The sequence below is a fragment of the Antechinus flavipes genome, chromosome 2, assembly GCF_016432865.1.
Source record: "Antechinus flavipes isolate AdamAnt ecotype Samford, QLD, Australia chromosome 2, AdamAnt_v2, whole genome shotgun sequence".
Lineage (NCBI taxonomy): Eukaryota > Metazoa > Chordata > Mammalia > Dasyuromorphia > Dasyuridae > Antechinus > Antechinus flavipes.
In genome coordinates, this window is record NC_067399.1 from 292,807,645 (window position 1) to 292,822,212 (window position 14,568).

At 35.7% G+C, this 14,568-nt stretch overlaps 1 protein-coding gene across 4 annotated transcripts in view; it reads right to left on the bottom strand.

Annotated features, from left to right (window-relative positions):
• Positions 1–2,227: 2,227 nt before the first annotated feature.
• Positions 2,228–14,568, bottom strand: part of FBLN5 (fibulin 5) — a 128,893-nt gene continuing 116,552 nt past the window's right edge. For all 4 annotated transcript variants that reach the window (XM_051977341.1, XM_051977340.1, XM_051977339.1 and 1 more), the window contains exon 11: positions 2,228–2,983. In XM_051977341.1, coding sequence (XP_051833301.1) covers positions 2,822–2,983 — 162 coding nt within the window. In that variant the 3' untranslated portion in view covers positions 2,228–2,821. The remainder of the gene's footprint in view (positions 2,984–14,568) is intronic.

Here is a 14,568-nt window from a genome sequence, read left to right on the forward strand (position 1 = left end):
GAGCAGGTAGGCAGTTTGGACATATAAAGATATCTTTCCTATTAAAAAAACTATACAAAGATTCTTCCTTAGGAAGAAGAAATGTGATTACATGGAAAATGAAGAGAGCTGGGGATATGATGGCTCCCTGCTTTTACTAGTTCTTAGCCAAGAACCTGCATGAGATAGGATGACCTTGTGAAAAAAATCCCATCAGGGATGTGGCTCTTTTAAACAATGAGATGATTCAGGCCAGTTCCAATGATTTTATGATGAAGAAAGCCATTTGCACCCACAGAGAGGACTGTGGGAACTTAATGTGGGTCACAACATAGTATTTTCACTTCTTTTGTTGTTTGCTTGCATTTTATTTTGTTTCTAATCTGATTCTTCTTGTACAGCAAAATAATTTTATAAATTCATATGCCCATATTGGATTTACATATATTTTTATCATTTTTAACATATATTGAATTACTTGCCATCTAGGAGAGGGAGTGTGGGAAAGAGGGGGAAATTGGAACACAAGTTTTTTCAAGGATCAATGGTAAAAAAAAAAAAATTATCCTTGCATATGTTTTGAAAATAAAAAAAAAGTCAATAAAAAAAAATCCATCATCTTAAGAAGCTGAATACTGGTGTCAATCTTAGAGCTTCTACTTGGGTCATCTTCAATGAACCTGATCCTCTTCATGCCTCAGTTTCCTCATTTGTCAAATAAGGGCTGGGGATTACTAGATGATTTCTAAGAACTATGTTAGCTATAAAACAAATAATATATACCTCCCAATAAATTGTTTTGACCAACAGTTCACTGTCAAATAAAAAATTAAATCAATGTTCCCCAACAATTTGATTGTATTGAATTTACTGATAGAGCTCAAGACTTACCTGGCCAGTCTCCAAATTGGTCACTTTCCCTTGATGATTCCCAGACCATCAATCACTATGTTCATCAGCAAGTTGCAATGCAAATCTCTCTTTACTCAAGACCACAAACTAGATCTATAACTTTAAATAGTAGCATTCATTTTGCACTTCTCCTACTTCACCCTACCATGATTAGAACCTTTTAGGAGGACTAAAAGAAGTACCTCAGAGGAAAAATGTTTGATACCTCCAATCTGAGATTTCTAATAAACAGGAAAGCTGTGATTTGATAAGATACCTCCAAAAATACCCAAGTATACTTTGTAGCAAGAACTTGACAGATTTTCTTAATAAAGCCTTCTAAAACTTGATTTTATCCTTATAGTGGATGATTTTGAGGACTAGAAAACACCATTAACTTTTTTTTTAATGGATCATAAAATTTGAACCTAGAAAAGACCTAGAAACCTAGTGTAATACTTTTATTTTATGGATTAGATGGTGGAATCAAAGAGAGCTTAAATGATTTAACAATTAAAATGTAACAAATCCATTGACTAACTCAAGATTAGCTTCCCCTACCTCACTAAAAAAACTATTGAAAATAACAACTTCATATGACTCAGAAATGAGTATCTAATGATCTTTCTGCTCTAGCCCACAATAACTAGGGCTTGAGTAGAGCTAAAGTTGACCGATAATGGCAAGTCAAAGGAAACAAAATATAAAGTTTTTATTATTTTTAATTGGGCTGGCGTCCCCTGACTCCCAATTTTATTTGTGGAATAATTCTAGAGGTTGTATGAATAAAGAGTCCTTCCAGGATACCCAATGTACTAGACTTGGATTCAGAAAATCTGGAGTTGAGACCTGGCTTGGTCATTTACTAAATTGTGTTACTTTGGGGAGATCATTTCATTGGACCTCCTCTGCAAAATCAGATTAATAGTTTTTGTACTCCCTATGTCTTCAAATTGTTTTGATGTTTGTATTTAGACATATTAAAGTGTTTATGTAAATATGATTTATTATGATAAAGTTGATCGCCAGAGGGTTGTTCATCATGATGAATTTTTTCAGACAAGGCATCTTATGAAGACCATATGTTGAGGTATGAAAAAGTTGGGCTTTACATCTTTGAAAGGAATATGAACTCCAGTGGAGTAGAACCACCACCAATTCTTAAACTACTGAACATATATCATCATATGCTGTGCTACAATGAGTAGAAAAATCAAATATGAAAGTGATTTTTAAGGGCATGTTGAAGGATTTTTATCTCACCCTAATTCACCCCATTCCCATTCTTTTTTGTTGTTGTTGTTGTTTTTTTTAATGGGCCCAAGATGGTCAAGAAAGGATTAAACCATCAGACAAATTTAGGAACAACTGAAACTTCTTTTATGGTTGACAATTCCAGACATGTTTTTAAACAAACTCTATAAAAATGCTTACATCCTGCCACAATTTGATTTTTATAGCCTTCTCAGTACATGCAAGAGCAAACTAGCTACACCTAGCATTCTCCACCAGTTTTTTTGGGGCCATTGCAAAGCAGCACTGTAGCTCCAGACAGGAAGGGGAAGGAAGAAAAGGGAAGGGCTGAGCAGAGGAAAGGTGTTCACAGTCCTTTGCATTATAATCATACCCTGGCCAAACCTAAACAAATAGAAAAGACAGAAATAACCAAATTTAAAAATCACCACTGACATCAAATGGAGTCACATGATAATACACTTCCACATGTTTACATCATAGAAAGTTCTGGGGATGGGGATAGTGCTTCCCTCAGAGTGTCATGGACCATCAGGTCAATAGGGTAATACTGATTGTGGAGTCAGAACAGTTAGCACTGACTCCTGAGAGAAACATTCAGCAGGAAAGGGATAAAGTTCCTTTTTCTCTTTTTTTTTCTTCTGTTTCTGGCATGTAGGAGTGTTTAAAAAAAAAAAAAAAAACTCCAGCTCGGGACTTAGAATGGATGCTGTGACACATATATCCTCAGTCGGATGACAGAGCTGCCCCTGAAGTTGATGACGGTGTTTACAGTAATCATTTCCAAGTCTAGCTGGATGTCCCGGGGCCCTTTGATGGGACGAGTCATCACCAGGGTGGCACTGATGGGTCCAGTTTGCTACAGAGAGAATAAAAACAATGACTGTAACAATAAAAAAAGCTCACACCTTACACTATACAAAGCAATTTGTTGACAGGAACTGGACTTTATTCCTTTGTCAGTTGAGTGTTTATTTTTCATTGGGATTCCTAGTTGGCCATGGTCAAAGAATTCATCATCTTATGGCCAATTGGCTAGTAAAGAGCCTTAGTTAGACTGATACTTAGACCATACTCAAAATCTCATTAGTTTGGTTAGACCTGCCAGAATTTTGAGCCTTTGGAAAGTCATCACCCCCACACCATAATAGACATTAAGACTAAGAAATCAAAAGTCAAAGCCATAATCATTTGCTTAAGGTCACATAGTCAATAAGCATCTGTGTCAGGCACTACGCTAAGCTCTAATGATATTAAAAAAAAAAAAAAGGTAATACATAACTCTTGTTCTCAGGGAGCTCCCAGTCTAATAATATAAATTATTATGTACAAACAAAATACAGGAAGTAAGGAAGTTCCTCTCCAAGATTCCCAAGCATTTATTGAATGATAGGGGCAGATTAGGAAGAAAAAGAGACTAAGATCCAGCTCCATTATGATTAGACTTATGATCCTGGGAAAGTAATGTCAGCTCCCTAAACTGCAGCTTTGTCATATGAAATGTGCATCATATATACATAAACTGACACACACACATATTTTCCTAGAATCTAATCAAAAGGAGAAAAAAGGAAGGAAGACGAAATGGCATATATGCTGAGCTAAAAACTGTAAAATGTAGTAACAATATAGGAAAGTACAAATAGTTATTATAAGAAGAATAGCAGTTGAGATGCAATTAACAAAAGACAAAATACAAGAAAGGAATTATCAATATAACACCTGACTTCAGATACTTAGCCTCAAATGTACAAAATACAGTTAACAAGTAAAATAGGCAAAGAGTCTTAAAACAAGGAAATAAATTCAGCCTCATAATTACCACTGAAAGATAAGATGGGAAAGAAGACCGTGATTTAGAACATGACTCTGTAAAAGACTAACTTATTTAAAAAGAATGAAATTGGAGAATGGTTAAACAAGTTGTGGTTTATGATCATGATGGGTATTATTGTCCTGTAAAAAATTATGAGCTTGTTGACTCTAGAATACATGGAAACACTTGCATAAAGTAACGAATAGTGAAATGAGCAGAACCAAAAGAACAATATATACAGAAACAGCAATATTATTAGAACAACTAAACAATTATTCTGAGTATTATAAATACTCTAATCAACTACAATGTACCTATAAAGGAAAATGCTATCCACCTCCAGAGAAAGAACTGATAAATGAAAGCATGCATAATAAAATAATAAAAGGAATGAAATAAAAAGGTAGAAGTGAAAAGGCCTAATGGGATTATAACCATACTAAAAAAAAAAAAAAATCAGGGCTTTTTCCCTGAAAGGGAAATAAAAGGTAAAGTTAGAACTAAAGAATGTTCTGGTATGGGAGGTACATACCTGTAATAAGAAACAAGGACCTTATAATTAGTTTATTCTAAGGAATATTTTTATACTATGATACCTCCCTTTCTGAGGACTGTATTTCACTTCAAGAGAAGGGATATAGTCCCCAACCAATACCCATTTTGACAGGCAAAGAGGATAATATCCAATTGTATAACACCATGTGCGGAGCACTATACTAAGCACTTTACAAATATTACTTCATTTCATCCTCATAATAACAAATATTATCTGACTTGATCCTCACAACAATCCATTATCCCAAATTTACAGTTGAGGAAACTGAAACAGAGAAAGATAATGTGACTTGCTCAGAGTCACATAGCTAGTAAGTGCCTGATTTGTTCACATTGTTCCTCACAAATCCAGCACTTTACCTGCTACTGCAAATATCTATCTGCCCTACAGGAGTTTTGAGTGACCATGGCAAGGGCAGAGGATAGGACTTAGGACACAGAATGACTACCTTCACAAAGAAATACTTCCCGTGAATAACATTTCCTTCTTGAAATGATATTTCTAAGAGTGAGGACAGATGAAAAAGAAAAAATGAAATGGGGAAAAAAATGTACAAATGCATCAACAAACAAGATAAAGGAAGGTGTTCAAATTTGGCATCCTAGAAACATTATCCTCATCAGAGAGTTGGAGAGAATAAAGTAAAGAATAGAGACCATGAAATATATGTTAGAATTCAGATTGGATTAAGAGGAATGAGGAAGAGAGAGAAGCAAAGGAAAATTTCTTGGAAAAAGATATTTCTAAAGAATGTTACTTAGGTGAAAAAGTTAGGGGAAACTGAAGATTTTGAACAATATGCTTAACTAATCATGAAGATTTAAAAAAGGGGAAAACATAAATAGAGAATAATTAAATTCAAGGAATTTGAGATGAAACAATTAAATGTCAATAATGGAAGAACAATATCAAAGTAATAAAGTAAAATATCACAGGAACAAATATTGATTTAAAAATTAACACAAACAGAATAAATAAAGCCCAAACCAAAATATCATAATTTTAAATGTGAATTTGTTAAACAATTCAATAAAAATATTATACTACAACCGAGTAATAAAACAAAATCCTTCCTCCTCATTACTTTGTTACATGTAAAAAACACATCTAAAAACAATTAATGGTAAGTGGAAGTGCAACTAGGGACTCAAGCAAATGAGAGGAATTACTATTCTGAAAGTGATTCTCAGAAACGTATTTGCTAAAGTGGAAATGTTTGCAACCTGGGAAGTAGTAGTCTGTCATTAGAATTTGATACAGAAGGAGAAAACCAATCATAGTATGATATGAATCCTGCATTTGGGAAGAGCAAATTTTGAAGGATTCAAAGGATTATTAAAATGCCATGGTCTAAAATACTTTAACAACCCACCTCAGAGAAAATGCACAATTTGAAAATAGTAACAAAAAATTTGTGAAAGGGAGGAACTAATATGGATAACATAAAGAATTCATCACCCAAATTATATCCTTTTAAATATACATATATAAGACAGAAGCAAGGGCAGATAAAAGAAGATGTATACAAAGACGTGGCATGAGTCTCTAAAAATACCAACAAATGCACTAAAGGTCAGACCAAATATGCCTCTAGACACAAAAGGCAGATATGATTACTAAGTCACTGTCAATAATCTTCAGAATCAAGAAGAATGGGAAACCTGTGTGTGGCTGGAAGAGGCAAATAGTCTTCTTATTTTCAAAAGATGTTGGTTTGGCTTTGATTTCTGGCAAAATTCTAGAATGTATTATTCAAGGGATGGTTAGTAAACACTTAGAAACAGAAGCAATGGCTTAATCAAAAACAAGTCATATTAACCTGACCTCATTTCCTTTATCAACAGTCACAGAACTATTAGATCAGGGAAAGAGTGTAGATATACTTTACCTAGAACTCAGAATAACATTGAACAAAGTTCTCTGTGCTATCCTTTCAGGCTAGGTGGATAGACATAACCTATGTAGATAACAGGTTAAAGATTTAGAGTTAAAAGGAATCTCAATGACTATCTAGTTCGCCTTTCCCTTCTTTTATAGGTGGAAAAACTGAGACTTAATGAGGTTAAATAATTTGTACATAGGGTATATAAATGATAAATATGTCATAGATGAGATTTGAAAGCAGGGTCTTTAACCGCTTTCCACAGTTCTGATTTGGAATTGATTGAACAGAGCCAAAGAATAATCATTAATGGGTTCTTAACTTGGAAGGAAAATCCTGGTAAGTTATCCCAGTGATCTTGTGCATGGCCTTGTGTGTTGGCTACACATAACATGTATGTGTAGATAATATGATCATCAAATTTGCAAAATGAAAAGCCTTAGAGAATACATTGAATGGTAGAGTACAGATCCATAAAGTTCTAACAGTAACCTAAATCTAATAAGATGACTTTTTAAAAAAGATCAATAGTCAGGTTTTAACTCAAAATTTAATTTCTTAAGTATAAAATAGGGGAAATGACTAAAAAGCAGTTAGTACAAAAGAGATTGGAGGGGTTTAGTGGATTGTGAACCTCAATACATATCAACAATACAATAGAGAACACAAAAAATAATACAAATATATCAAATTAAGACAGATATAGTGGGGGAGGAGAAAGAAAAAGAGAAAGAGAATGTCTCAACAAAAAGAAAACTGTCTTTCTGTAACCTGACATAGTGGACTCAATTCTGGCCTTCACCTTTTAAGAAGAACAAGAAAAAAATTGAAAATCCAAAGCATACAACCAAAAAGATAAAGGTTCTTGTCATGCCATATTTAGATCAATTGAAGGAATGCTTACAGGAATGAAGACATGCTTAAGAATTATTTTTTTAGTTTGCTTCATTGAAAATTTCATCTTTCAAAAGTAGAAAAATCAATGTGTTAGATTGCTCTGCTAAACTTGATTCTTACCAACAACAGGAACTAGGTCCTGAAGTAAAAACACTTGTCACCTTGAAGAGGAATGATAACAGTATCTTAGCATTTTTGAATAAGGAAAAAGATGGAGAAGGGGGAAGACAGTATGTTCTAAAGGCTAGCGAACCTGCCTTGGAGACATATATTGTCTGTGGGACCCTGGACAAGTCAGCCCAAGAAGAATGAAAAGTTCTCTAGAATAAAGTAAGAGCACAATCTAAGCAAAAAAAAAAAAAATTACAGATGATATACAGTAGAGAGGAACAGCTAATACATTATATGACAGAATCAGAACCCAAAAAGATCTCCCAAGGTTAGACATTAAGAGAGGGCTTGAATGATCTAATCACTTCCTTCAATATACATCTCTCCAAGCATTGGATATTCTTCATAGACTCATTTCTCATTGGTTAGCATATACTTCTTCATTCTCTTTCCATTCCAATGATTCTGAATTCCTGGCTGTCATTACACAAATTCCATTTCCCATTTCCTTCTGTATGTTCTCTTACTCTCATTCCCCTCAACCCAAACCTTTCCCCCCATGATGGTCCTTCTCCAGATTTACCCACACCATTTATTGCATTTTCTGGAATGACCACTCTCATAGCTAATAAATTTGTTTTCTTCTTAAGCCTTTTCCTTTCCCAATCCTCCATCTTCTGGTTTTCACTGGTTCCCTTCTATTGATATTTCATCCTTGGCCACCCTTTCCAATCCTATTTTCACTTTCACTTGACTCACTGATCATAGTGGCAGAGTAGGTATCTCCTCTTCCTTCTCATTTCCAGGCTTTTCCACTACTAAAATCACCCATTAACCTTTCCTCCCTTATTCCTCATTCAGTCCAAAATTATTCTCCAACTAAGATTCTGATGGCTGTTATCTCCTGAATTTCAGGACATTCTCTTTTCTTCAGTACCTAATTCACAGGCTTTCTTTTCACTCCTATTCTCAAACTAGAAGATTCAAGATACAAGTAGATATTTTTTCATAGATCTAACTTCTTCTTGGTCTTCAGTCTACTCGATTCCATTACTTACCCCTATTCTACTTCAGCCTCACAAAGAAAGCACCATACTCTTGATCTTGCTATTATCTCTATGTGTTCCACTTCTGTGTTCATGAACACTTAAATCCTTTTATCTGATTATATTTTATTATTCCAGTTTTCCTCTATGCTATGATTCTTTTGGGTCAGCTAGGTAGTACAATGAATATTGGTTCAGCTGTGTAACCCAGCACTTAACCCTGTTTACCTCAGTTTCCTCATCTGTAAAATGAGCTGGAAAAGGAAATGGCAAACCACTCCAATATTTCTGCCAAGAAAACCCCAAATTGGGGGGGGGGGATCATAGAGTCAGACACAAGTAAAACAATTCAACAACAATTCCTTCTTTCACCTGTAACCTCCAATTCCTTCATTCTTTAGTTCTTTCCCAGGCCATTATCCCTGCACTGGTTACATTTTCCTTTCTTCCCTCTCTCCCCATTTTGATGAATTCATTCAATTTTAAATTCATTCACATGAATTCCTTGACTCTTTATCTTATTATTTATCATGCTTTGCCAACTGCCAACCTTGGGTTGATGTCATCTTCTCTAAACTTTGCTCCTATTCATGTATCGCTGAACTAATTTGGAGAAAAATCATAAAATGATGTTGACTGAGTTAACTACAACTTTATTTCATATAATCTCAAATGGGTCCTTACTGTAACATGGGAGTCTTTTCACACTTAATCAATTTACTATCCCTTTCAGTACATTAGCCATTATAAACCTTTTTATCCACCCTCAAGTCTCCCATAGCACCCTCTCCATTCATCCTCTCAGGTGAGAACTTTATCTCATACTTCACTGAAAAAAATCACAGCATTTGCCAAAATAGCTCCCTCTTCTCCCCTCTTTATCTTACATGGCTCAGATGTTTTTCAATACAATTTTCTCCTTTACCCTTGTCTCACACAAAAAAGACCCTCTTTTCATTAAGGCAAACATCTCTACATATACCCCTTTCCCAATTCCATATTATCTGATCCAGCAAATTGCCCCCTTTCATCTCCTCTTTCTATTCCTAATTTTTAAGCTCACCCTATCTATTTGCTCCTTTCCTGCCACCTATAAATATGTCCACGTTTCTCCATCTTTAAAAACACTTATTTGATCTGACCATCCCATCTAGCTATTATCCTATATCACTTCTTCACCTTCATGGTTAAATTACTTGAGATTTCATATTTATTTATTTATTTAAAATTTATTTCTCTACAAATTACTGGTAGTTACCAGTAATTTCTTAAATATCAAATTTAATCATCTTTTTCTCAGTCTTCAAACTACTTGACTGCTCTGTAACTTTTGAAACTTTTGATCACTCTCTTTTGCTAAATACTTTCAGTTCTTTAGGTTTGAGGTATCTCCAGTTCTCCTCTTATCTGTCTGATTGTAACTTACCAGTATCCTTTGCTAGATTCTCCTCCAGGACCTACCCACTAAAGGTGGGTATCTCATAGGGTTATATCCTGAATCCTCTTCTTTTCTCCCTCTATCCCATTTCACTTAATGATCTCCTCAGCGTCTGTGTTTTACTTATCATCTCTAGAATGATGACTTTCAGCTCTGTTTGTCTAGCCCTAGTTTCTCTCCTGAGTTCTAGTCATGCATCTTGTTGTTCAGTTGTTTAAGTCACAATCAACTCTTTAAGGTACAAAGATACTGGAATGGTTTACCATTTTATTCTCTAGCTCTTTTTACTGATGGAGAACTAAGGCAAACAGAGTGAAGTGACTTGCTGAAGATCACACTCCTGGTAAATACCTGCAGTTTGATTGGAACTTAAGAAAATAAGTCTTTCTGATTCCAAGCACAGTGTTCTGTCTACTATACCACCTAGCTACCTACCATCCAATACCAATTATCTATTGGGAACTGGAGTCCCATAGCCACTTCAAACTCAACATGTTCAAAACAGAGTTTGTCTATTTTCAAAGTTCAATCACACCAAGTTTGCAAGCTTGGATTTCTGGGAGGAATGTTGCAGCCTTTATTGTAACAAGAAAGCTGGAAAACAAGTAGGATTTGGGTAAAAAGACAGGGTCTGTTTTGAGTTAACATGACTAGGGAACATGCAATTCAAAATATCCAAGTGGAACTGATAATCCATAGGACTGGAACTCTAGAGAAAGACTGGGGTTGTATACAAAGATATAAGAATCAATTACATAGAGATGATCATTGAATCCATGGTAGCTCTTCTCAGTGGCCTCAGCCACCATCAGCTATAAAGATGGGAAGAAGTATGACATGGAAAGTTATAAGAAAACTAATTCTGGAGTCAAAAAGCCTAAATTCAAATACTGGCTCAGCTGAAATAATAGCTGCATAATCTTAGAAAAGTTGTTTGCTCTTTATCTGCAAAAAAGGAGGGGTTTGAACTGGATAACTTTTAAGATCTCTTCTAACCCCTAAATCTTGAGAGTTTTAGAAGAGAGGAAAAATACCTATGGGGACTCCAACTGCTATTGTTCTCATCTGGGTTTTGGAAATAATAGATTGCCCTTATATTGATGACTGATTATATATAAAGTTTATAAAGCACTTCCTCATAGCAAATTTTTAAGGTGGGTAGTACAAGTAGTATTATCCCCATTTTACAGAAAGATCATGTGCCTTGCCTGAGGTCACATAGTTAGTCATTGTAAGGGAGGAATAAAAAAAATAAGTTTTCTAAATTTTAGACTAATGACTAAACTTCACTGTGCTCTTTCCCTAAATCTCCTTCTTTAAAACCAGATTCTTTACTAGTGAAGAATAAAACTGCTTCTAAGATGAAAAAAGTGGGGAGAGACACCTTCCCTTTCTAGCAACTCTCACCCTGGAGGTTGCATGCATGTGACTTTTTATTATATATAGAAAAAAAATTATTTTTTCTGGAATTGTGGAATTCTATAATTGACAGCCTGTGTGACTTTGGGTAAAAATCACCTCTCTGGCTCTCAGTTTCTTCATTTGTAAAAGAGGGAGAATTGTAGTAGCTGATTCATGAATTTCTTTCCTTTTCTAACATCCAAAGAATTATGAAGCTCATTCTAACATGATTTCACCTGAGTAAATAATGTTGAGAGGGAGAAGGAGACCAACGGGATGCTTTATCCCAACCACACATTCCTTTAAGGGGAAACCCATGCCAGCCTCTCCATAATACTTATGATAGTGAATAGTGAGGGATGCCAGTTATCATTGCCCCCACAGAGAGCTATTGGCTAAGGGGAAAAGGGTTCATAGCCCACCCAGACCAATGTACTCCTAGCCATCCCTCTCTCCCCACCCCACTCTTGAATGTACACTCCCTGTTTGGCCCTGGATCAGAGAGTATGTTTTCATGTGTGATGAACATTGTTTGACAATCAGGAAACAGCCTGGCTGGAGAATGTCAGCTCAGCTTGGCTCTGTCACTCTACTCCATGCAGATCACATAAAAGAAAACTTGGCACAATTAGAATCCTGTGACTGTGGCCTCTTTGCCAGATATGATCATGTCCCCAAACCACCTGGATAACAATAAATAGCAATCATCCATCAAGACAATTCATTTGCCCTCAGTGTGGCTCACTGGCAACAATAGGGTTCCAAAAGAGCTTAACAAGCAGCATATTCTCACTGAGTGAGAAAGAGTGACTGTGTGTACATGTGCAGAGCTAGGGTTATTGGCTCAGCTGCTAAATTCTAAGAGGGAATTTCAGGCAAACTACTGTACATAGTGTTAATAAGAATAGGAACTGAACCTATGAATTTAAGCTATGCAGAATTCGCAAATAAAGAAACTCCCTCTCCTATGGCAGGCTAGCACTTTCCATATAATTTGGTTAGAGCACTGAAAGGTTAATTGGAATGTACAAATCTCATAGCTAATATGTCAGGGTTAAGATTGAATCTGGATCTTTCTGGCTCCAAAGCTAGCTTGCTCTGCAATATTCTATTTAGGCTGCCTCTCAGTATGTCAGTCAAACAGGAAAAGTAGTGCATTACATGGCACAAAGGTGCCGTGGAATACAAGTATTTTCTTGAATAAAACATTTTCTTGCAAATGAAAGGCTGTGAACTGGTTGCCTGAAAAGAGCCTGGTCACTTTAGTACTTCCGTGTTGCACTGGAAGAAAACCCAGAGGTCAACAAGTCCATCCCTCCCTGATTTTACAGATGAGAAAATTGAAGTCAATAAAGTTTAAGTAAACTGAGACTCAAGGTCAACAGTGAAAGAATTGAAGAAGGCCCAAAATGTAGAAGAGATTAAAGGTAATTAACAAATCCACGGAAAAAGAACACAAGCTGGGAGAAAAGGAGCAATGTTTAAATCAAGATTCAAGAAAGTAAATAGAAAATTGGATTGAGGTTTAAGCCAGAAGTCAAAAGAATTAATCCAGAGGATTGGAAATCATGAAGTGAGTTCAAGCACAAAAAATTCAAGGACAGAGAAAAGATCTGCATAGAATAGATGTGATAAAGCTATAAATGAGGAAAAGTACAAAACAAAGGAAACTATTCATATGAGAAATTGGTGATAGAATGTCCATTTATAGCACAGACATTATAGCCTTCTGGGGTCCTAGAGTCAGCTTGGACAGTCTCTCAATAGCTAATTGTTAAATTTTCATCAAGAGCATTTGTTATTCAATTGTTTGTCATGCCTGACCCCATTAGGATTTTTCTTGGCAAAGATACTAGAGTGGTTTGCCATTTTCTTCTTTAGCTCATTTTACAGATAAGGAAACTGAGGCAAACAGGGTTAAATAATTTGGCCAGAGTCACATAGCTAGTAAGTGTCTGAGGCCACTTTTGAACTCAGGTCTTCCTGACTACAAGCCTACTCCTCTACCCACTGTGCTACCTAGCTACCCATGTGAGCATTTACATTCCAGAAATAAACACTAGAAATGAAAGCTTGGATTATTGTCTTATTCATGGAGAAAATGTTAATAATGCAAACTGAACTGGAATATCAGGTATTTTTTTCCAAAAAGCTGATTGTTAAACATTTTTCACATATTTTTGCCTGGCCCCCTCCTTTTTCAGGTACAATACAATAGCTGTGGAAGAGGACACCACCATTCCCTGGAAGTTTTCCATCAGTTCAAGGTTTTGACATAGTGAAATATTATTGGTGAAAGCCCTTCACCAACCTGGTGGAACAGTGTTTGTTGCCAGAAGGAAGATTAAGTAGCCTGCTACTTGAACTCAAAAAATTCACTCCTTGCCTCTGGTGTCTATTAGAATGCTTTTAAATGTTTCTCCACCAGTCTATCAAGGTAAACTTGAAGATGAAGTGGTATTGATATTCTACCAAACTGATGAGACATTGTACATTTCCTGGCATTATAGTATAACCTCCCCCTTAGGTGGATTTATATGTACTCTGCAGTACTTATTAAATGCTCCATGAATTCCATTTTTTGTTTTTCAGTTGCTACTTTTCCATTTGGCAGTAGATTTTGGCCTAGGCACTGGAGAATGGCCCAGTTAGATTCAAAATGTTGAGAGATCCCAGGCACACATGAGACTGTTATTGAGCCAAACTACACCCTCCACACACAGTCCATCAATTTTTTTTTTTTAATAGACATTGTGGACCTATGAAACAGTACAGCGTCATTGTATTAGCCATATGGCATACTCTATTATATTGGCCATGACACATCTTGAAGGTTATTTTCTGCTTATTGTCCACCAGCATCCAATCAGATTGGACACTCTCTAGAGACCAGATTTGGCAAACTATACCATCTAAGCTAGCTGGTCCAATTTTGATTCCAGATTGTAATAGAATTCAAGACCCTTTAATCATAACAGAGTCTCTTTTTCTTAACAAATCGTATTACAGACCTGATGAAAGACATGGAAAGTTTTATAATTCCTTTATAATTTCATGTTAGTAGGACCAAGTTAGTAGCAAAATTACAAGGCCAATATGGTGGTAACTAAATATGTCCCAAAATTGAATGTGTCTCAGAATTCAGGAGTATCAGGTTATTATCTAGCTGGGGGTCATGATTAGGTAAGAAAGATATCTATTCCAGATAACACTTCTGGTAATGTACTAAGCAGTTCATGGCAATTCCTACATTCTAAGCAATGTCCAAATTAATAAAATCAAGGCAACAAATGGCCA